At 36.8% G+C, this 20,117-nt stretch overlaps 3 protein-coding genes across 3 annotated transcripts in view; 2 read left to right on the plus strand and 1 right to left on the minus strand.

Moving 5' to 3' along the window:
- The window catches only part of LOC141656664 (receptor-like protein EIX2), a 398,824-nt gene that overhangs the window by 119,861 nt on the left and 258,846 nt on the right, over positions 1–20,117 (plus strand). The gene's annotated exons all lie outside the window — the stretch shown is intronic.
- The window catches only part of LOC141656668 (receptor-like protein EIX1), a 276,353-nt gene that overhangs the window by 108,565 nt on the left and 147,671 nt on the right, over positions 1–20,117 (plus strand). The window lies entirely within an intron of this gene.
- Positions 17–18,534, minus strand: LOC141657908 (uncharacterized). Its single transcript, XM_074465304.1, has 17 exons — positions 17,882–18,534; positions 17,531–17,801; positions 17,343–17,427; positions 17,136–17,263; positions 16,937–17,021; positions 16,260–16,686; positions 15,994–16,173; positions 15,851–15,904; positions 15,645–15,777; positions 4,207–4,299; positions 3,818–4,075; positions 3,618–3,734; positions 2,976–3,423; positions 2,236–2,741; positions 1,956–2,132; positions 628–1,857; positions 17–495 (listed from the first exon to the last, which is right to left on the minus strand). The coding sequence occupies exons 1-17, from the start codon at positions 18,161–18,163 to the stop codon at positions 17–19; spliced, it is 4,953 nt and encodes a 1,650-aa protein (XP_074321405.1). The 5' UTR covers positions 18,164–18,534.

Here is a 20,117-nt window from a genome sequence, read left to right on the forward strand (position 1 = left end):
GGAATCCTCCGTTACATTAATGGAAATTCCAAACCTGGAATGAGCTGTTACACCACCTGGTATCAATGTTGCTGCAATTCCACTTGACGCAACAAACCACAACAATATCGCCCTTACTCCCCGAAACAGCACACAAGGCTCTCCAAAGGAAAGTTTTCCCAGTTCCACCATATCCATAAACGAAGAACACCCCTCCTTTGTTATTTAAAGCAGCTTCCATCACTTCATTATACACCAACCTCTGCTCGTCAGTCATTGAAGATAACTGAATCTCATGTTCTTCACTCAAGGACTGTCTATCGTACGACAACGCATCCATGACTAAAGTATTTCGATGATGTGTCGTTGCAGAATTGTCTGGGAACGGCATTCCCTCAAATCGACGAAGTGAACTACCATTTATTTGAAGAGAATTTTCAATATCAATAAGTGCATAATTTTGCAACTCTTCATCGGTAAGCTGTAAATATGTGGTTAAAAAAGTTGCAATATTATCTATGTGATTTTATATACTGCAGCAATCAATTAATAGAATAGATGAAGGTAAGAATGCAAAATATGAAGAATTGTTTTAAAGTTGTTCTAATTAAAATAGCGGTAAATGTTTACTATTAAATGAAGACACACCTTGATTGTTAAGAATAGTGCGTTGCCTATGAAGGATGTCGTCCGATAGCAGTTGCCAAGTTTCGTCCCATACTCTGCTCGGCATAGACAACGTGCCACAAAATAATAACGTCGCGAACAAATTTCTCAAGTAGAAGCCAGACCCCCAATCAGCTGCTTCGTTGATAGCTGCAATATACTCTCGATCATCACCAATTAATCCCAATGCATAGCATGCTTCTCTAAATGTCGGATGAACAAACTGATTCACAGTCCTAATATCCTCAAAACATTTTGGTCCCTTAACGTGATTCAACATTACTCTCATGAAATACAATTCACCACATTGCGGGGGAACGTGAACCAACCTACCAATTGTAAATCCTTTTTTCCTAAGGCTCCATTGACGAAGTTTCTTTTTCCAAACAAATTTGGTTGGAAATTCACAGTACAATAATTCTTTAGCAACCTGCATCTCTTCTACTGTCGAATTATTACAGCCCATCCAATTAAGAAATTGTGACACTCCGAGCGAAGTCTTTTCTACGACCTCATCAACCCAATCATCATCGTGGAAGACAATAGGTTGCTCATCCGGAAGATAGTATTGTAGCCTTTCAACAGCAGGAGTTCTGTAGTGGATATCAAACCCAAAAATTCTCCAAGCGGCTTCACATGCAGAGAGATATCGACAATCGTAAAATCTCTTAATCTCATCAAGTCGACCAGGGTCCTCCTCATTACGTCGTGTATAAGACGACTGCATTGTAACTCGATCAGAGCCCTTGTTAATGTACTTAAATAGGTACTTTATGGATCTAGATTGATTACACCATTCGACATTGATATGAGCCCGATATTTCAACAACAACTGAGAGTTATATGGAATGACAAAATCATTTCCCAGGGGCACATCATCTTTAATCACCGTAACTCCTTCCTTGCTTCTCTTGTATATAGGGTACCCATCACCGTCAACCGTTGTTCTCTCGGTGCACGGCTTTGGGTAATATTTTGAGCATTTGCCTCCCACCATACACGAACATGAGGGCTTTGCTTTACCACACGGTCCATGAAGCATATACTCGCAAACAACACTATGTAAGACGGGATCTGTAGTCGGATCATGAATCTCCGCGGAAATGATTTTGTCAACATCTGCGGCTGTAGGAAATTTGTCCTCCCGATGTAGGAACAATACTATATGGGCATGAGGGAGTCCACGTTTTTGAAATTCAATAGTATACACGACTGCAAAAAACACGTTCATAAATGTCATTAGATTTTTCTACAGTAATGCTAAAAAAGCAAACGATATATTAAATTAAAAGATTAGCAATTGGTAGTACCTCCTCGCGCTCTTCCAAAAATATGTCGATCCTTTAAGTCCCTAATCAACTCATCAAGCTTCATTTTAAATACGCGACAGACAATATCTGGACGATCCTCGGGTCGCAAGCCTCTTTTAGAAACAAATCGTACTATTTCCGGCCACTTTGGATTACAGGTGAAAGTGATGAATAAATCTGGATAACCAAACCACTTACAAATAGTCATGGTATCGAGGAAATTTGCTTTTTTTCCAGTTGTCACCTCCTGGGAAAGAAGAAGGCACGATAAACCGAGTACCCGCCGAAGATGGCTCAACATCTCCTCTTTCAACAGCATTTGAGAGGTTCTTATAATTATCAACTCGAAGTCGATCTTGGTTAAAACGAATGAAATTGAGCCTATGCGATTCGACCAGCATATAACAATCAACTAAAAATTGGTGGAATGCCTTACCAGATAATAAGATCGTTGGAAATTCAACATCTGGTGGTCTCTCTATAAGATGATAAGCAAACCACTCCCTACATGTTGTTTCTTCACGTGGTTGGTCACTCCTGCTAACACCAATAGAAGAAGCACTATGTAGGATACCCGGCCTATACCCATCTTCTCCGGATGGAATTAACAAAGGATATTGTAAGGAGGTGTATAAAGGGTGCAACTCAGATATCCGCTGTAAACCACCGCACGACCTTCTCACAATAATATCTCGCTTCTCCATATGTGGACCAATATCACCCTCAATTAAAGCCGCTACCTCTGAAACTGTTGGAAGATTGTAAGTTCTTCCATCACTTGATCTCCTTGAAATCAGTTTGATACTGACTTAACTGTCTATATTTTCAGTCAGTCTATCCCTAACCTTCCTAAATGTCTTTGCAATTGTATTGTGCGAGTCAATCATATTTTCCAACAATCGTATTAACTCGTCATTGAACCTTGATGGATCCCCTGGACTACAATTAAAAATAAAATTATTGCCTACGAAAAATATTATTATACAAAAAAAGTTTTTTACGGAAAGCAAATATATTTACCTAATTGCATTTTTTCGATTTTGAACTTCCTCTTCCGTGTCATAAATGTAAAGTTGACAGAACTTTGGCCTTGCATCTTCGGTCGGTACCAAAGTCCCTATCCGATGGTAATTTTGACCTCTCATCCTAAAGGTATACGGTCCTTTACCTTGATTGATGGAATGATCGATTTTACCGCCCATAGAAGTGAATGAGAACATCGAGTTATAAGCTCTAATGTTTTCCCTATAATGATTGCTAAATCGATGCTGACCGGTCAACAACTTTATAAGTTCAAAGTAATTTCTTTGTAGAAATGCGAGTTCAACTTTTCCATCAGAACAACAAAGTGAGAACTTAGGACGTCTTGTACCACGTCTTTTATCTTTTCTCTCCTCAAACCACATCAACGCGTGACATTTCTCGCACTCATATTCTGCATCACCACAGTCCCAATATCCTTCCCATGCTAAACAGATTTCAAAACATAATTCATAAATTGAGTCATAAAAATTATACTACAATAACGAAATCATGTTGCAATTAAAATTAAAAATTAAAAAGTCATGAATGAACTAACCATCATTATTTAACGGCACGGAAGTATTTTGCTGACTTCTCGAGGATTCGCCATGTGAATAGGATGCATTAAAAAACAACTACCGGGTGTTTGTTCAATTCGGTTTACAGACGGAATCACTTCATTGAAAGTTTCACCATATTCAGCACATAGATCTCTCACTAAGCGCTCAACAACATCGGTCGGACTACAAATAAGTTCTACACAACGTTTTTAATTAAAATTTAGACTTTCACAAACGTTAATACATGTTAAATGTAAAAAATTAAATATAGATATATACCTGTCACGTTGGAGGTTGCTCCTGTACAATTGACCGTATTTTGAGAAACGTTACTATGAACGCTACCACCACGTTTCTTAGAGAATTGCGACTGTCTTTTTTCTCTTGCCGTTCTCGCTCTTAACTGATTAGGCGTTAGAATAACAGTGTTCGCATATGATGGAGTAGGATCATAAGAAACGTTAGTTGGCGGGGTTCGTATCGGTAACTGTTCACTTGTGGTTCGTCTGCTGCTTCGATGACATGGGGTATGAGAAACTGAAATTTTCACAATTGGTAATGACTTATTATAATTTTTAAAAAAGAACAAATGAAACTGAATTAAAATAAAAAATGTAAAAAATTGAATATATGTACTAAAATATTAATAATTAAAAATAAAGAAGTACCGTTACTAATGTCAGATAGCGGTACTCGAGGATTTGACATTGATTGTGGCGTATTGTCCGTAATCATCAAGTTTGTTTCTGATATCCGAACACCTATATTGGTAAACCATAACGACAAAGACAATTTATGTCAAACGTTATATTTTATTGTACATTTTCAAACTGTAAACAACATGGGCTGCATGTAAACACATCTCGAACAAAATTAAAAGGCCAAACGATATCATATATGGGCTGAGAATGATCCAATTTGCACTCAACATCTCGAAAACCCAAATTTGGCCTCACCAGTTCTTTCATTCCCGTCCTGCCCAAGTAAAAAAAAAACCGAATACTAACCTATTATATATTAATTTGGGTTCATACCTTGGTACAATTCCCGTCCAACCCAATTCCCGTGTAACACCCCCATACTCCAAGTGCCTTACCAGGACCACTCAGGTATAAAGATGCTACCATCTCGGTTACCCGAGGCATGATAATCATAAGACAATGAAGAAACATACTTTATTGAATAAGTTTAAGTGATTACACAATAAAACCAACTGTAAGCAAAATACAACTGTTCTCAAACTATAAACCAACTGAAAGGAACTGTTCTAATAAACACAGCGGAAGACTAAAGACTCTGATATGTGATGACTCCATCCCCAGCTAGATCCCACGCGTATCCAAGATATACCTGTCAAGCAACTGCTCACCACCCCCGTATGGATCACCACAGTTTTTAAAACATTTAAACGGGGTCAGTACTAATCACACAACTTATATATATATCAACAGTAAGATACACAGACAGCTTAACCGTCACACATACACACAACTACTCCAATCCCATCAATCTCAATCACCGACTGTCCACTGGACCAGCCCTGCCAGTGGGGGACCGCAGCCGTTCCCACCTAAGCCCCGCTCATCATACCGAGCGATAACCCTGTCCCATTAATGTGCACATCCCCTTCCGTGGCGGGTTCCACGAAGGGCGAAACTAGGGCGTGAAGTCACTCCCGCAAGTGACTCCACTCAGACGAGAACGCATCTCGAGAACCATAGACAACCAATCACAATCACAACATCAACAACCGTTTGAATCTATCAACAATGTACAATCACAATCACAGCCGTCACAATATAATCACTATATCAAACAATCAATCTCACACATCAACAATCATCCCATTATGGGACTAATACTGAGTAGGGAATCCTACCTGGAAAGTATAATTATCAGACGGTCTCTACAGCTGTATCAAAAAGGCTCTTCTACAAAACCTCCTCCTATCATACAAACATACAAACACTACCGAATCACAATCTACACAAAAACCCCCAAATCCCTAAATTAGGGTTTAACCAAATCAAAGGAAATACAATAAAAAGGGTACATAGATCTTACCCTCGACGCAAGGAACTCAACGGTACGAACAACGACAAGAACTGACCGTCTGAACTCCGGGAATTGCTAAGAATGCGATTAGGAAGATGAACTGGTTGCTTTCTCTCTTAAACAGGGATTTAGGTTTTGTAAAAGTGATTTAAAACAATGACGACAATGCTTAAATACCTTAATCGCATAATTAACAAAACCCGAGAAAACTCCCCGTAAAACCGGACACTCGATCGAGTACCCAAGGTACTCGATCGAGTACCCCCCTACTCGATCGAGTATCCAAGCTACTCGATCGAGTACCCAACAGGTCAGAAACTATTTTATTTCGCAACATACCCTTACTCGACAGAGTATGGCCTACTCGATAGAGTACCCCAAGACTTATAAATACGGAGTATTACAGTCTTCCCTCCTTAAAAAGAACTTCGTCCCCGAAGTTCAACCCATACATAGAAACAACCATACTAACTCGACCAAGACACACAACAATTTAGCTAAGAACTCAAGAACTCGACCGAACATAGAACATGAACTCTTAACACCCACTCCACCAACTATGTTTACTTCCACAACATGACTCACGATATCGTATCTACCACATATATATCCCTCACGACACCAACTCCATACATAACCAACTACCTCTTCTAACGCTGCTAGCTCCATAATATCATCCACTATTAAATCCAATACCAAGACACTCATAGACATCAAACGGAATGTTACATTCTACCTCCCTTAAAAGGAACTTCGTCCTCGAAGTTTACTCAGACTCCTAACATCATCCTTCAACTGTCAACACTATATAAAATATTCCCACACTCTGCAGCATCACACTACTACAAGCACGGCCATGGCCTTTTATAAGTATCATCCATAAAACAAATCCCTCCTTTTACGCTACGCTAACACTCTATTTCCAATTATATTACAACATGCTCCATCATGAAACGCTCTTTTATTGCATCCTACTCCTCTTAAGACAAATGTTACGTCCTCGTAACTCACTAATACTAAATCCTTAGCTATATTATCTCATTATCCTCATCACCACCACATGTCAAAGATAACCGCCTATAACCTCATTTCTATAACCATTCCTATTTCCAAGGCTCTCTTACTTAATCAGTCCTCATACTTCAACTCATTCGGTACACCACCTAACCTATACCATGAAACTCGTAGCAAAAACACCATACTAATTCTCCATTATTACTGCAAAACACCATACCTCTCTATGTAAAGCACCTATCTCCCAAAAGTATAACTCACGATCCACACTCGTTACGTTTCCTTTCACTAGATCCTTAAGTTCTTTCCTTCATTATCGCAAAACTCATACATGACTTCATATGACACTAATTCCCCCAACACCCAACACTCACTGTCCCAACAAAAGATTATGAACTACCTGCCGCTTTCAGATCATTACAACACATGTTCCACGAATCATTTTCCATTACCATGTCTACTAAAGCCTTATCTAGAACAAGATCAAAATTACTGTAACAACCTCTCACAACCGTGTCCCATCAATAGAACATCACTATACCATGACCACAACGAAAACATATTCAACTCTATTTCATATCATACTCTACCTCATTCTTAACTTAACCTGGTAAAGAAAACATCAATAAGCAAGACAATTGTCTACATGTTCAACCAAAACTCACAAAGAACAACAGCAAACAAAACAACAATCTATGTATAACTGGTATGCACTTTCGAAGACTCGTATCATAATCATCCCGCCTACTCCACCACAACCGGTGACGGCATCACAACACCACCACCAACAGCCACACCGTAGTGCGAAAATACCCGCATCACAACACTAAATATCGAGCCCGGATCACCACCCGAGGCACCACAACCACATCGATAAACATCACAACTACATACAATTCCATAAATACTGACTCGGAAATAACCTTTCGGACAAGAAAACTTACTCAAATCCACTTTACTCAATCACAACGCAACATATTATATGAATAAACAGATAAGCATCTCATGAACATCATCTCTACCATTTCACGGAATACACATGTGTTATTAATACACATAAAATTATAACTAGCCATGTCAAATTAATCAAATTATTACCTTTTTGGATATCATTCAATTAAACTACCGTGTCCAACATATATATTACAGAACATTCATAAAACAGCTTTATAATTATCACACCATATCATTTCTTGTGAGGTCAGAACCTCACACAAACATTTACACATATCATAGACCCGTAATCACAACCAACTAGTCAATCCTGACCACGTAAATTACCACTCAACAAAGGTTACCTGTTGTCCGAGCTTAACTCGCATGCCCCTCATCACATTCTTCCATTCGCATCACCAGCACCTTCTGCCATACATAACCATACAGCTAACACTCATTATGAGAAACCACCTCCTAAGACTATGTCTTATACTTCCTGACAACCATACTTTTATCAATTCAGTCTTTACAAAATCAGCCTCTTTAGAATTGCCATCTTTCCTATTTATCATTAACCTTAACCACTAGCGACAACACCTCCACACAACTACCGTTCGTACATCAACTTCTTACACTCATCTCTAACATCACCGTTTCTTCCCTATCTTTGGTTATCATCCCCAATAACGAGCATCAAATCCATCAACCAAAATTACCTCAACATTATTCCCAATACTATTCTTAATTGTATCATCACCTAACTCTCCACCAAAATCTCATATCCTGCAGATATTCTACTAACTTCTTACTACCTTAATTCCTCGAAACTCATGATTAATCATGTTGTCCTGAAATTTCTGTATAATCATTAACTTACTTACTCTTGATAGTATCATACATTTCGATGATTCCTTACCTTTATATCACATAACTCCGGTGAATATTTTCCTCAGCTTACTTTTATCCTTCTTTTCTCTTTACACTCAATAATACCAATTAATAGTTCAACTCCTTATTCCTTCTAGCTAACTCTTTAGAAATCCAGTTACCCCTTTCGTTGCTCCAAAACTCAAATTCCATTATTTTCTACCGACATCATCCCACTCTTTCTTACCATGGATCTTCTCTTATTATTCTATCACTCACACTTGCCACTAATCTATCCATAGAATCAACGTTTAATGTTCAAACAATCGCATCTCCCTTTTCACCTCTCTAGAAATCATAATTCATTTAATACCGTTAATTACCCAAGGAAATCACACAGTAGTTTCGTCTCTCGATAACACAAATTTCCAAACTCAGTCACTACCTGCAAATCCACGTCGCGACATGTCCCATTAAGTTCGCTATATACCATTATTTCCAAACGACCTTTCATTACATATGTTCTTACTCAACACTATTTCTAGCCATCTCCCTCCATAATTTATTATACCTCTCAGGTTGCTACTATCCACATCCTTTCTTTCAATCTTTTCATTCTCACGTTCCTTAAACTTACATCATGCCTTGCCCACATTCACTTACATTTTCATTACTCAACATACAATCATGTCACTCATCTCGTCTCACACAACATGCTCTATGCCTCAATTAAGTCTTACTAATCCCAACACATATAAATCATGTCCTCCCCACCGAACTCATACTCATCATAGGTGCCACTCTTTACACCACAAAATTGGGTAACTTACGCGTCAAGACCAACATACATGTAAAACAATGCATAAAGAAGCAAAATGACGCCTTTGAATTAAACATAATATGCAACGAAGTCAAAAGATAAACATATGACCCAAAATAGGGGTCACTAGATCGAGTACAGGCCACTCGATCGAGTAAGGGACTTACTCAATCGAGTAGGTGAAGATCAGAAGCACGTAAAACAAATCAACAGGGCTACTCGATCGAGTAGCTAAGGTACTCGATCGAGTGCCCCCTTACTCGATCGAGTACCAAGGATACTCGATCGAGTACCCCAATTCTCAGCACTGTCCAGTTTTCGTAAAACAACCATAACTCACTCATTTCTTGGTCGTTTTGGGTGTGTGACCTATCGTTAGAATCGTAAAAGAACAAGCTATCACCTCCAATTGGAATCACATTAAAATCATTTACGCATCTCAAGTTATAACAGTTTAAAGACAACTTTGTCTTTAATCGGACGACATAATTATTTGATTTTTACTTCCAAACAACTTAAACAACAACCAAGTTAAACGAAAACAACCCAATACTCATGAAACCAGTAGCCCCAATCACATATTATTATTTTCGAAAACAAAGCAACAACATTCATCATGCACTACCCACATGCTTTTATTCTATAGCCTTTCGTAAGACAAATCATACTCATACATTACAAATCCTATTCCATGTTACTAACATAACAACACTATAAAATAACTTCCATTATATAACCATGATTCATCTTTCATGCTACGATGATTCATCTTTTTCCACTAATTCATCCATCATACCACATATTTACCCACCATATACGTTCAACATATTCACCCAGCACATGTTCAATCCATACTCCTAACCTTCTGTACTTTTACTCAACACGACAACAACAACATGTATACTTACACATCGCTTTATATATATATATAGACAAAACACTTTTCCTTACGTAATTATAACATGTCAAATTACATGTATCAATAATTATACTTTCATGCTTTACAATCAACCAACATACAATTCACGTCATTATCATCTTTCATCCATCAATTCATACAACATACTACTACATAAATACACACAGCACACAATAAGCACATAACGATCCCGACACATATCCCATGGTGACCGGTTCAAAATTGTAGGGCGAGTTCGCGACTTTAGGACGTCTCCCAAGTCTTTGCATTAGCTCCTACAACCTTTACCCCGGGTTCATTTTAATTGACTCCCTAGATTCATTAGATTCATTGGTTACAGGTTTCAGGATCGTCGCTCTGATACCATTTGTAACACCCCCATACTCCAAGTGCCTTACCAGGACCACTCAGGTATAAGGATGCTACCATCTCGGTTACCCGAGGCATGATAATCATAAGACAATGAAGAAACATACTTTATTGAATAAGTTTAAGTGATTACACAATAAAACCAACTGTAAGCAAAATACAACTGTTCTCAAACTATAAACCAACTGAAAGGAACTGTTCTAATAAACACAATGGAAGACTAAAGACTACGATATGTGATGACTCCATCCCCACTAGATCCCACGCGTATCCAAGATATACCCGTCAAGCAACTCGCTCACCACCCCGAATGGATCACCACGTTTTAAAACATTTAAACGGGTCGATACTAATCACACAACTTATATATATATCAACGAGAAGATACACGACGACTTAACCACACACATACACACAACTACTCCAATCCCATCAATCTCAATCACCGATCGTCCCACCGGACCCACCACGCCATGGGGGACCGCAGCCGTTCCCACCTAAGCCCCGCTCATCATACCGAGCGATAACCCCCGTCCCGTTAATGTGCACATCCCCTTCCGTGGCGGGTTCCACGAAGGGCGAAACTAGGGCGTGAAGTCACTCCCGCAAGTGACTCCACTCACCCGAAACGCATCTCGAGAACCATAGACAACCAATCACAATCACAACATCAACAACCGTTTGAATCTATCAACAATGTACAATCACAATCACAGTAGTCACAATATAATCACTATATCAAACAATCAATCTCACACATCAACAATCATCCCATTATGGGAGTAATACGAGTAGGGAATCCTACCGGAAAGTATAATTATCGGACGGTCTCTACAAATTGTATCAAAAAGGCTCTTCTACAAAACCTCCTCCTATCATACAAACATACAAACACTACCGAATCACAATCTACACAAAAACCCCCAAATCCCTAAATTAGGGTTTAACCAAATCAAAGGAAATACAATAAAAAGGGTACATAGATCTTACCCTCGACGCAAGGAACTCAACGTACGAACAACGACAAGAACTCGACCGTCGAACTCCGGAATTGCTAAGAATGCGATTAGGAAGGTGAACTGGTTGCTTTCTCTCTTAAACAGGGATTTAGGTTTTGTAAAAGTGATTTAAAACAATGACGACAATGCTTAAATACCTTAATCGCATAATTAACAAAACCCGAGAAAACTCCCCGTAAAACCGGACACTCGATCGAGTACCCAAGGTACTCGATCGAGTACCCCCCTACTCGATCGAGTATCCAAGCTACTCGATCGAGTACCCAACAGGTCAGAAACTATTTTATTTCGCAACATACCCTTACTCGACAGAGTAAGGCCTACTCGATAGAGTACCCCAAGACTTATAAATACGGAGTATTACATCCCGAACAAAAATAAAAACACAAACAATAGCAAACATGGGCTGATAGAAATGCAAAGTTGGGCTAAACATTTCTTAATTTCCGTCCAGCCCAAATCACAATAACCCTAATAATTTACCCCACCTATATATACCGCTTTCCCCTCAATTAAACCCTAAAATCCCGTCTCCTCTTCATTACACGCCTCCGCCTTTATCGCTTTATCTTCCTCTCTCTCTCTCTCTGCTGCTTCTCTCTCTTACTAATATTCTAAAAATAAACACTTATGCGTCCCTTCATTAATTGATTACTTCTCTCATAAAAACTACACTCCCATCTCGCCAATCGTCCACCCTATTTCCGATTAGCAACCCTTCATTATCCGATCTGTTCTTCATGCATGCACACGGTCATTAATTAACATGGTGAAGGTCGATTTTTTGTTATTCGAACCATTTATTCAAGATGTATTATTGGTAAGTTCATTTTCACTCTATTCTTTAACTTTCATTCCGCCGATTACTTAGTAAATTTGAATTTTTTTTCGACTTTTTAACCTAAAATCGTTGTTTATATTGTTAGATCTATAAATTTTATGACATATTTGAGTAGATACTAATTAAAAAATCGACTTATAATTAAAATGGTTGTTTATACTTTCAGATCTATCAATTTTTTAACATATTTTAGTTGATGGTAATTAAAAAAACGACATATAATTAAAATGGATGTTTATGATGTTAGATCTATCAATTTTTTTTACATATTTGAGTTGATGCTAATAATAAAATCGACATATGATTTTTTTTAAGATCATTTTCACTTCTTGATTAAATACCATTATTTTTAATTACATTTATGACTTTATTTCATATACATGTTATTAACAACTTATAATCAATTTTTGTTAATATTTATCGCATTTTTTTTTCGTAATATAGTCGATCTGTTGATAGTGAGTTCCTTGATTGCGTATAGGATCTGTTAGTCTTCATAATTTATCTATATTATTGAAAATAATGGTAAAAAATCTGGAAATTTGAGAATATGATCTGTTGTCATTCAAGATTGTTGCGTTTTTGTTGTTGTCACAAATTAAAACCCTAGATTCATTAATTAAAATTACATGTTCCCTACAACCTTGCCTAAAATTGGATTCAAATCAGCAAGGGTTTTAACCTGACCCAAATCTAAACGGGTTTTAAGCCGACCCAATCCAACACGGGTTTTAACCTGGTCAAATCCAACCCGGGTTATAACCCGACCCAATCCAACCCGGGTTATAACCCGACCCAATCCAACCCGGGTTATAACCCGACCCAATCCAACCCGGGTTATAACCCAACCCAATCCAACCCGGGTTATAACCCGACCCCATCCAACCCGGGTTCTAACCCGACCCCATCCAACCCGTGTTATAACCCGACCCAATCCAACCCGGGTAATAACCTGACCCATGCCAACACAGACTGACCCATTTGGACTGACCCATTTACATGCACTGACCCATTTACATGGACTTGACCCAAATACATGGACTTGACCCAAATACATGGACTTGACCCAAATACATGGACTTGACCGAAATACATGGACTTGACCGAAATACATGGACTTGACCCAAATACATGGACTTGACCCAAATACATGGACTTGACCCAATTTCCTGGACTTGACCCAATTGCCTGGACTGACCCAATTGCTGGATCGACCCAATTGCTGGGATCGACCCAACCTGGGATCGACCCAACCTGGATCGACCCAACTGGATCGACCCAACTGGGTCGACCAACCGGATCGACCCAACCTGGACTGACCCAACCTTGACTGACCCAACCCAGACTGACGCAACCCAACCCAACCCAGACTGACGCAACCCAACCTAACCCAGACTGACCCAACCCAACCCAACCCAGACTGACCCAACCCAACCCAACCCAGACTGACCTAACCCAACCCATGTGTTGGTCCTACCACAAATCAACCAATACAACTGTTGTCATTAACACTCACGTTTCAAAGTGTTACATTAGTAAACTTATTTTGAATTCAAACTCATTTGATTTAACAGTTATGAGATGTGTTGTATAGTATACAAATCATTGTAATTGTTCTACAATTGTTTGCAGAAAATTCATTGCAGATCAATTATCAACATGTGAAAAGTTAAGTACATTTACTGATTCCCTTTTCTAATATACTTTTCAATTTCAATCTCTTTTCTAATATACCTTTCAATTTCATATTTCCCCTTTTGAGAACATAATTTACTAACACTTTTATATTGCTCCTTGTAGAAACATTTTGAAGGGAAGGTTTCAAAAAAATAAGTTAAGTGTTATTCAGTCCTTGTTCCTTTAAAAAAGTTTCCTTTTAAGTTTTACTTTGATTTCTTATTACCAACACCTTTTTTTGTTTTCAATTTTGTCAAATTTTTATGAACTTAATCTGATGAAAATATGTTACTAAAATGCAGGTTCATTGGTAGCATGCATATTCTTCCTCAAAGATAGAAGTTAAGTAACCAATAACATTCGAAGCATGCATATTGTTCGTCAAAGTTCGAAAAAGTTAAGTATGCAATAACACAATGTAACTGATTTTAATTCATAGAAATAAATTAAGAAACTTACTGTTTTCGTTGTTCATTCCTTGCTCTCGTCTCCTTTTTTTGGCTTGTACTTGAATTGCCCTTTTCCATGTTTAACCCACCTCTGTTTTGATGCTTCTGAAGATGATGCAAAAAATGTGCACAGTTTCTAGTTCGTTTCTTTTTAATTCATCGAATAAAACTGGTAAATAAAATATGTGTTTGATTTACTTTTACTTCAATCAACTATTGCCCACTAACTTACAAAACTGTTTGTTTAGTTTACTCAAATAATGCCCACTAACTTATTAACTGCAAGTAGTGCATCATGGATAGTTGACCATAATGGTTTAAACCGTCAGTTAAGTTGAATAAAATTCAACTTTCATTTTTGAGACGTTTTTTCTTGCACATTCCGTCACTATGCTACAACTACTTCATTTTGTTGTTTCAATTATTGGCCACTAACTTATAAACTGCAAGTAGTGCATCATGGATAGTTACCATAACTGTTTAAACCGTCAGTTAAGCTGAAAAAATTTAGACCTTTATATTTTAGACGTTTTTGCTTACACATTCCGTGACTATGCTTTTAAATTTATGCCCTTCCATTCATCCGTTTTTTTCCATGATTTTCAATATAAGTCAAATACTCTTACAACATTTTTCATTTACTCTTTGGTAGGATATTAAATGTACTCTATTATTGTTGGCTGTAAAAAACCGTGTTTCTTTGGTTATACTCGCTTATTATTGACTAATGACATGTCTCGTAAACTGGAAATGAAAGAATTAAATTAAATAAAGATGACGAAAGTTCATTAATTCTTTGTGGGAATTGAAATACAATAGTAAAAAACGTAGTACATAAATAAAGATCGTCGATGTTGCTTCTTTAAAACCGCATCCAATCTTTGCTTTCCTTTAAGCTCCATGTTTGAAGTGTTGTGTCATTCCTTTCTCCTTTAGCTTCTTGATTGGCTGCATATTAAACCTGCTACAAATCTATCTTAAATATGACGACCTTAATTGTTCGATTACAACTTAAAATAACCTTGGTCCAAAATAGAACATAAAACAACAGTCCAAAAACAAAAACAGAAATGTTTGTTAACAAAGTTCAGAAATTGCTTAATTGCTTAAATGTTTCTTAGAACTCCATAGGCTGCTTGCCTAACTTAATTTCCTTCATTTTTGTGGCAGATGACTTGTCAGATGCTTCAGTTGTCTCCACGACACCTTTCTGTGGTGTGATCTCTTCGGAATTCAGCACAGGTTTAGACTCAATCATCTCTCTCATTTGCTCCTAACAAACAATTAATTGTTACTAAAAAGCCATTAGTATCAAAAAAATTAGTTCAAGTTAAAATTAAATTCACCATTATTGAATCTGATTTCGAAGTGTCCCTTGTCGAAGTTGATATTGCTTGTTCCTAAAGGAGGACAATATTTATTAGTAAATCCAAACATACAAAAAATAGCATTCGAGTGTGTAAATGTTAGTCATTAATTGGTCTTATACCTTTCTTGCATTATTCATAGCATCCCACTTGGCAATTGTTCTTGGGTCATCACATAAACTGACCACCCCAAATGACTTCGATTTTTGTTGAATGTTATATAAATCAGTCACTCGAATTTTTGCCACAAATGTCCTGTCTAGTAGGGGCCTGAAATCTGGGGGAGGGACGACACTGTACATCTGAAACGATATTTAAACATTAATCAGTAACATTATAAGTTGGTTACATATTATTGCAAACTGTATGTAAATGAGATTTTGGTTACCTCATCTTCGTCAAGGATGGTTTGTGCTGTTTTCCCAAGCAAATCAACCATTACATCATCCCAAATAATGAACTCAACCGAATCTGGATCTTCATATGTCACAATAAACTTGACTTGAAACCTTGGTATTGGTGATGTCACCCCCACACCCTTCATTGTGCAATTATTGTTAATTTTTTCCCTGTCACAATACCACAACCCATCTTCTTCTTGCTTCACTTTTGTTCTGCATTCTTTGCAAGAGTAGTAGTACCAACTATTACCAGATGTATCTAACTCAATAATCTTGGCCATTGTGACATATGCCCCTCCTTTGGTTAAATTTGGTATCTCTGATAGTGTTTTGATGTTTGCACTTGCGAGGATTGGAGGGTGGTACCCAGGAGTTTCTGGAGCCCCAAAGATGGGTTCATCATCATCTGGAAAACTGGTAAGAAAAATGGCTTAATTAATTTAAGCTGAAGTGGGAATGATAAAAAAATTTTGAACTCAAAATGTTTCTGTATTGTGTTTGGACTGTTTTTTTCAAATAATTTTTTTGACGGTTTTGGACTGTTTCATTTGGTGGACGTTTTCTTGAGAATTCATCATGTGCCATTTCTGGTCAATAACAATTAATGCACCTAATATTCCCCTAAAGAAAATAACATCACAAAAAACGGATTTAGATGTCATACCCATTGTTGAACACTTTCACCTCGTTCATATCTGGATTGACCAATATTTTTGTTGCACCCCATGTTGTTGTTATGCTAACTTCCCCTGCATAGTAGGAAATAATAAGAATTTTTTTCCAACATTTTTTTCTTAAATTTTGTAAGTCGTCAAAGTGTTTGTAATGCTGAAAAAGGTATTTGAATCACCAGAATTTTATACCTTCATAAACTGATCGTTTTACGAAAAGCATGACCAATGTTGGCTTTCGTTTGTTAATGAATTCTTGCTCAATTTCTGCAATTTGCTGAAGGTAATCCCCAAACAATGAGCAGCACATGTTTTGGTTCCTGAAAAAACAGTTTGTAATGATTATTTTTGATATGGTGTTAAGTTTGGCATATTGTTTATAGAATATAGTCGACTTACAAATTATTGCCCAAAACAATAGTCCTCCTTTTCTTTCCATTGCTCTCTCTTATTGGATAAATATGCTCCAACCTTCCAATTACGTCTGTCACAGAAATTTTCAGTTGTTAGTTAACAAAAGTTTTCAGTTGGTAGTTAACATTTAGGGTGCATATATGAAAAATTAATTGTTGGCCATTGTTGCTTACCAATATAAAGTCTATTTGGCATTGCTCCAAACACGACCTCATTGAAAGTGTAGAAAGCATGGGTAGAAAGAGGAATATCTACATTTGGAATCGGTACCACCCTAGTGCTATACTCGAACCAAATCTTGCACGGGTGAATTGTTGCCATGTCAAGTCCCACTCGGTTTGATGATACACTGAACCTTCTGATTTTGTAAGTGCTCCCTTCATTAAGGTGCTCTAAGAAAAGGCGAGTCAGCCTCTGGTTGACTGATGCCTGAATTGTGTCTCCCTGCATTCATTCATATTTGTTAATACCTTGTGACAATAATTTGAAAAAGACCACAGGAAAAGGGGAAAAGGGAGACTTACATTCTCATCAATTAGGATGAGTTCTACACCTTTCACGTCCTGGGGATTTGTCTCCGACTTTCTGTACCACAATCTCATAACTCGAACAGTTAATTGCTCCGTCCTTGATGTTTCTTTTGTGATGCTCGAAATTGGAATGCTCTGGATGTGTGCCATAATCTCAAGTTTTTTACTGAATTTGTTATATTGAGTTTCTGTGAAAATCTCAATGTTTGCAATCCTATAAATACTAAAATACCACCCCTTGTAAACCCTAAATCCCCCACTACTTCCATTACCCATGAACCCCACTTCTTTGAAACTGCTGTAACTGCTGCCATTCCATATTTAACTGCATATGCTCTAATTTCAGAATATGCTGATTATTTTAATTTTATGCAGTTTGGGATTTCATGGTTGGACGGTCCAAGTGTATATATTATGATGATAACAACGTTGCCTAAATTTCGTACTTGTTGAAGTAGAAATTACTCGGTAGTTTATCATTGCCATCTTCCGAATTCGGAGTGCGAGGCTGATACTTAAATTGCCAGAATTTTTGCTCCAAGTACATAATCCTCGGTGATGAACGGCTTTCTATACAGATCTGAGAGGATTAATTTTCCAAAAAACATATTTTAAAGTGTTTCGACTTTTCGTATCGTTTTTAAATTTTTTTTATTAAAATCTAAAAAAAATTCGTGCATAAGTTTTATTTCACGGGTATACTAATTTAATTTTAATTAATCTTAATTCACAACCCGTGCAGTATTGTGAATTAAGTCCTAAAAAACCCGTGCAGCATTGTAAATTATTTTAAAAAATTTTATTACTAAATTTATAATAATTTTTACATCACTCGTAATTTAAATGAACATTTATTTGTTTAATTTTGAGAGTAAAAAAAAAATTAAAAACAGCATTACTGATTAACTCGGGGTGCGTGACATCAGATGCCGAGTTTTATATTCCAAGTTCATTTCTCGCCATTATTTATATTTTAAAAAAAATACTCCTACACTGTATTTTTAAAAAATCATATTTTCAATTAATTTACTGCACAAGGCAAAATCGTTATTAACAAAAATAATTATTATTCATTTTATAATTCATCTCGATGTATTTTCAGGTAAAATCGTTAATAACAAAAATACTTGATTCATTTTGTAATTCATCTCGATGTATTTTCGATTCGTATATAACTGATATTTTTTCCTGAAATTTTGTATTTTTGTTCTTTAATTTTAGTATAGTAATTATGTAATTCAATTACGGTAACTCGCTTTTGTAATTAATTATGCGTAATTATTATTCAATTTCTATAAAATTTTATCATAATGTTAATTTCAATATGTATTCCGTAAGACGACTTTATAGATTTTGTAGTGAGACGGATTTTAGCACATGCTTTGAAAGACGCATATCTCAGTAATTAAATACGTTGCGCGCACATGGGTCCCACCATAATGTCAATTTTCGAAAAAATAAAAAATAAAAAAGAAAATGCAATAATGACGTGGCGCGTTCTCTGCTCAGTATTGTCTTCTGCTTTTATATAGAGTAGATTGTATACTTTAAGTGGAATTTGATCTATTATTGGAGTTAATTTTTTTTTTTTTGGAATTCTTTATTACCTGTTTTTATTCTAAATGTTATTTTTGTTCAACTTATATCTCCAATTATATATAACGGACCTAATTCCAAAATTTGAAATTGTAAAGCCTTAATTTCGTACGGTTTTGCAAATTTCAAATAAATTATGTATATTATGTTCTATTTTAGATTGATGGAAGTGTGGAGCCGTTTTCAAATCTACAAAAAGACACATAAAAGTCAATATTCTTTCGGATGTTCATCAAATAATGGTGAAAAAATATGATATTTTTCTCGATAAAGTGATTGAAAAGTTTAAATTATCTCAAATCAATTAAAATTTAGGACAATTCATTTCCATGTTACTTTGAATTTTACCCTTTATAAGTTTAAGTCGAATTTTCGTGGTATATATATTCCAATTTGACCGATCGGTTTGCTTTGTTGCTTCAGCTTTATCGACTCGGTTGAAAAGTTCACCCCCATCATATGAACCCTGGGTCCGTCACTGGGTGAGATGTATTTATAGCCATTGAATTGAATGGTATGATCCAGTTCTCCACAAAAACTAGAGAGAATCCTCTCTCGATAATAGGGTCGCGGATGTTAAATGTAAATTCAATTATAACAATGAAATTTGGTGGGATGCTTAAAAGAAAGTTCG

The sequence above is a fragment of the Silene latifolia genome, chromosome 5 (genome assembly GCF_048544455.1).
Source record: "Silene latifolia isolate original U9 population chromosome 5, ASM4854445v1, whole genome shotgun sequence".
In the NCBI taxonomy this organism is placed as follows: Eukaryota; Viridiplantae; Streptophyta; class Magnoliopsida; order Caryophyllales; family Caryophyllaceae; genus Silene; species Silene latifolia.

Coding starts and splice junctions, on each gene's coding strand:
- LOC141657908 (XM_074465304.1), bottom strand. CDS start 18,163: ATGGGTAATGGAAGTAGTGGGGGATTTAGGGTTTACAAGGGGTGGTAT. Junction 4,300..15,644: donor AATGAAGGAAATTAAGTTAG/GCAAGCAGCCTA, acceptor TTACCAATATAG/GTGTTCGGATATCAGAAACA. Junction 4,076..4,206: donor GCTATCTGACATTAGTAACG/GTACTTCTTTAT, acceptor TGAAAATTTCAG/TTTCTCATACCCCATGTCAT.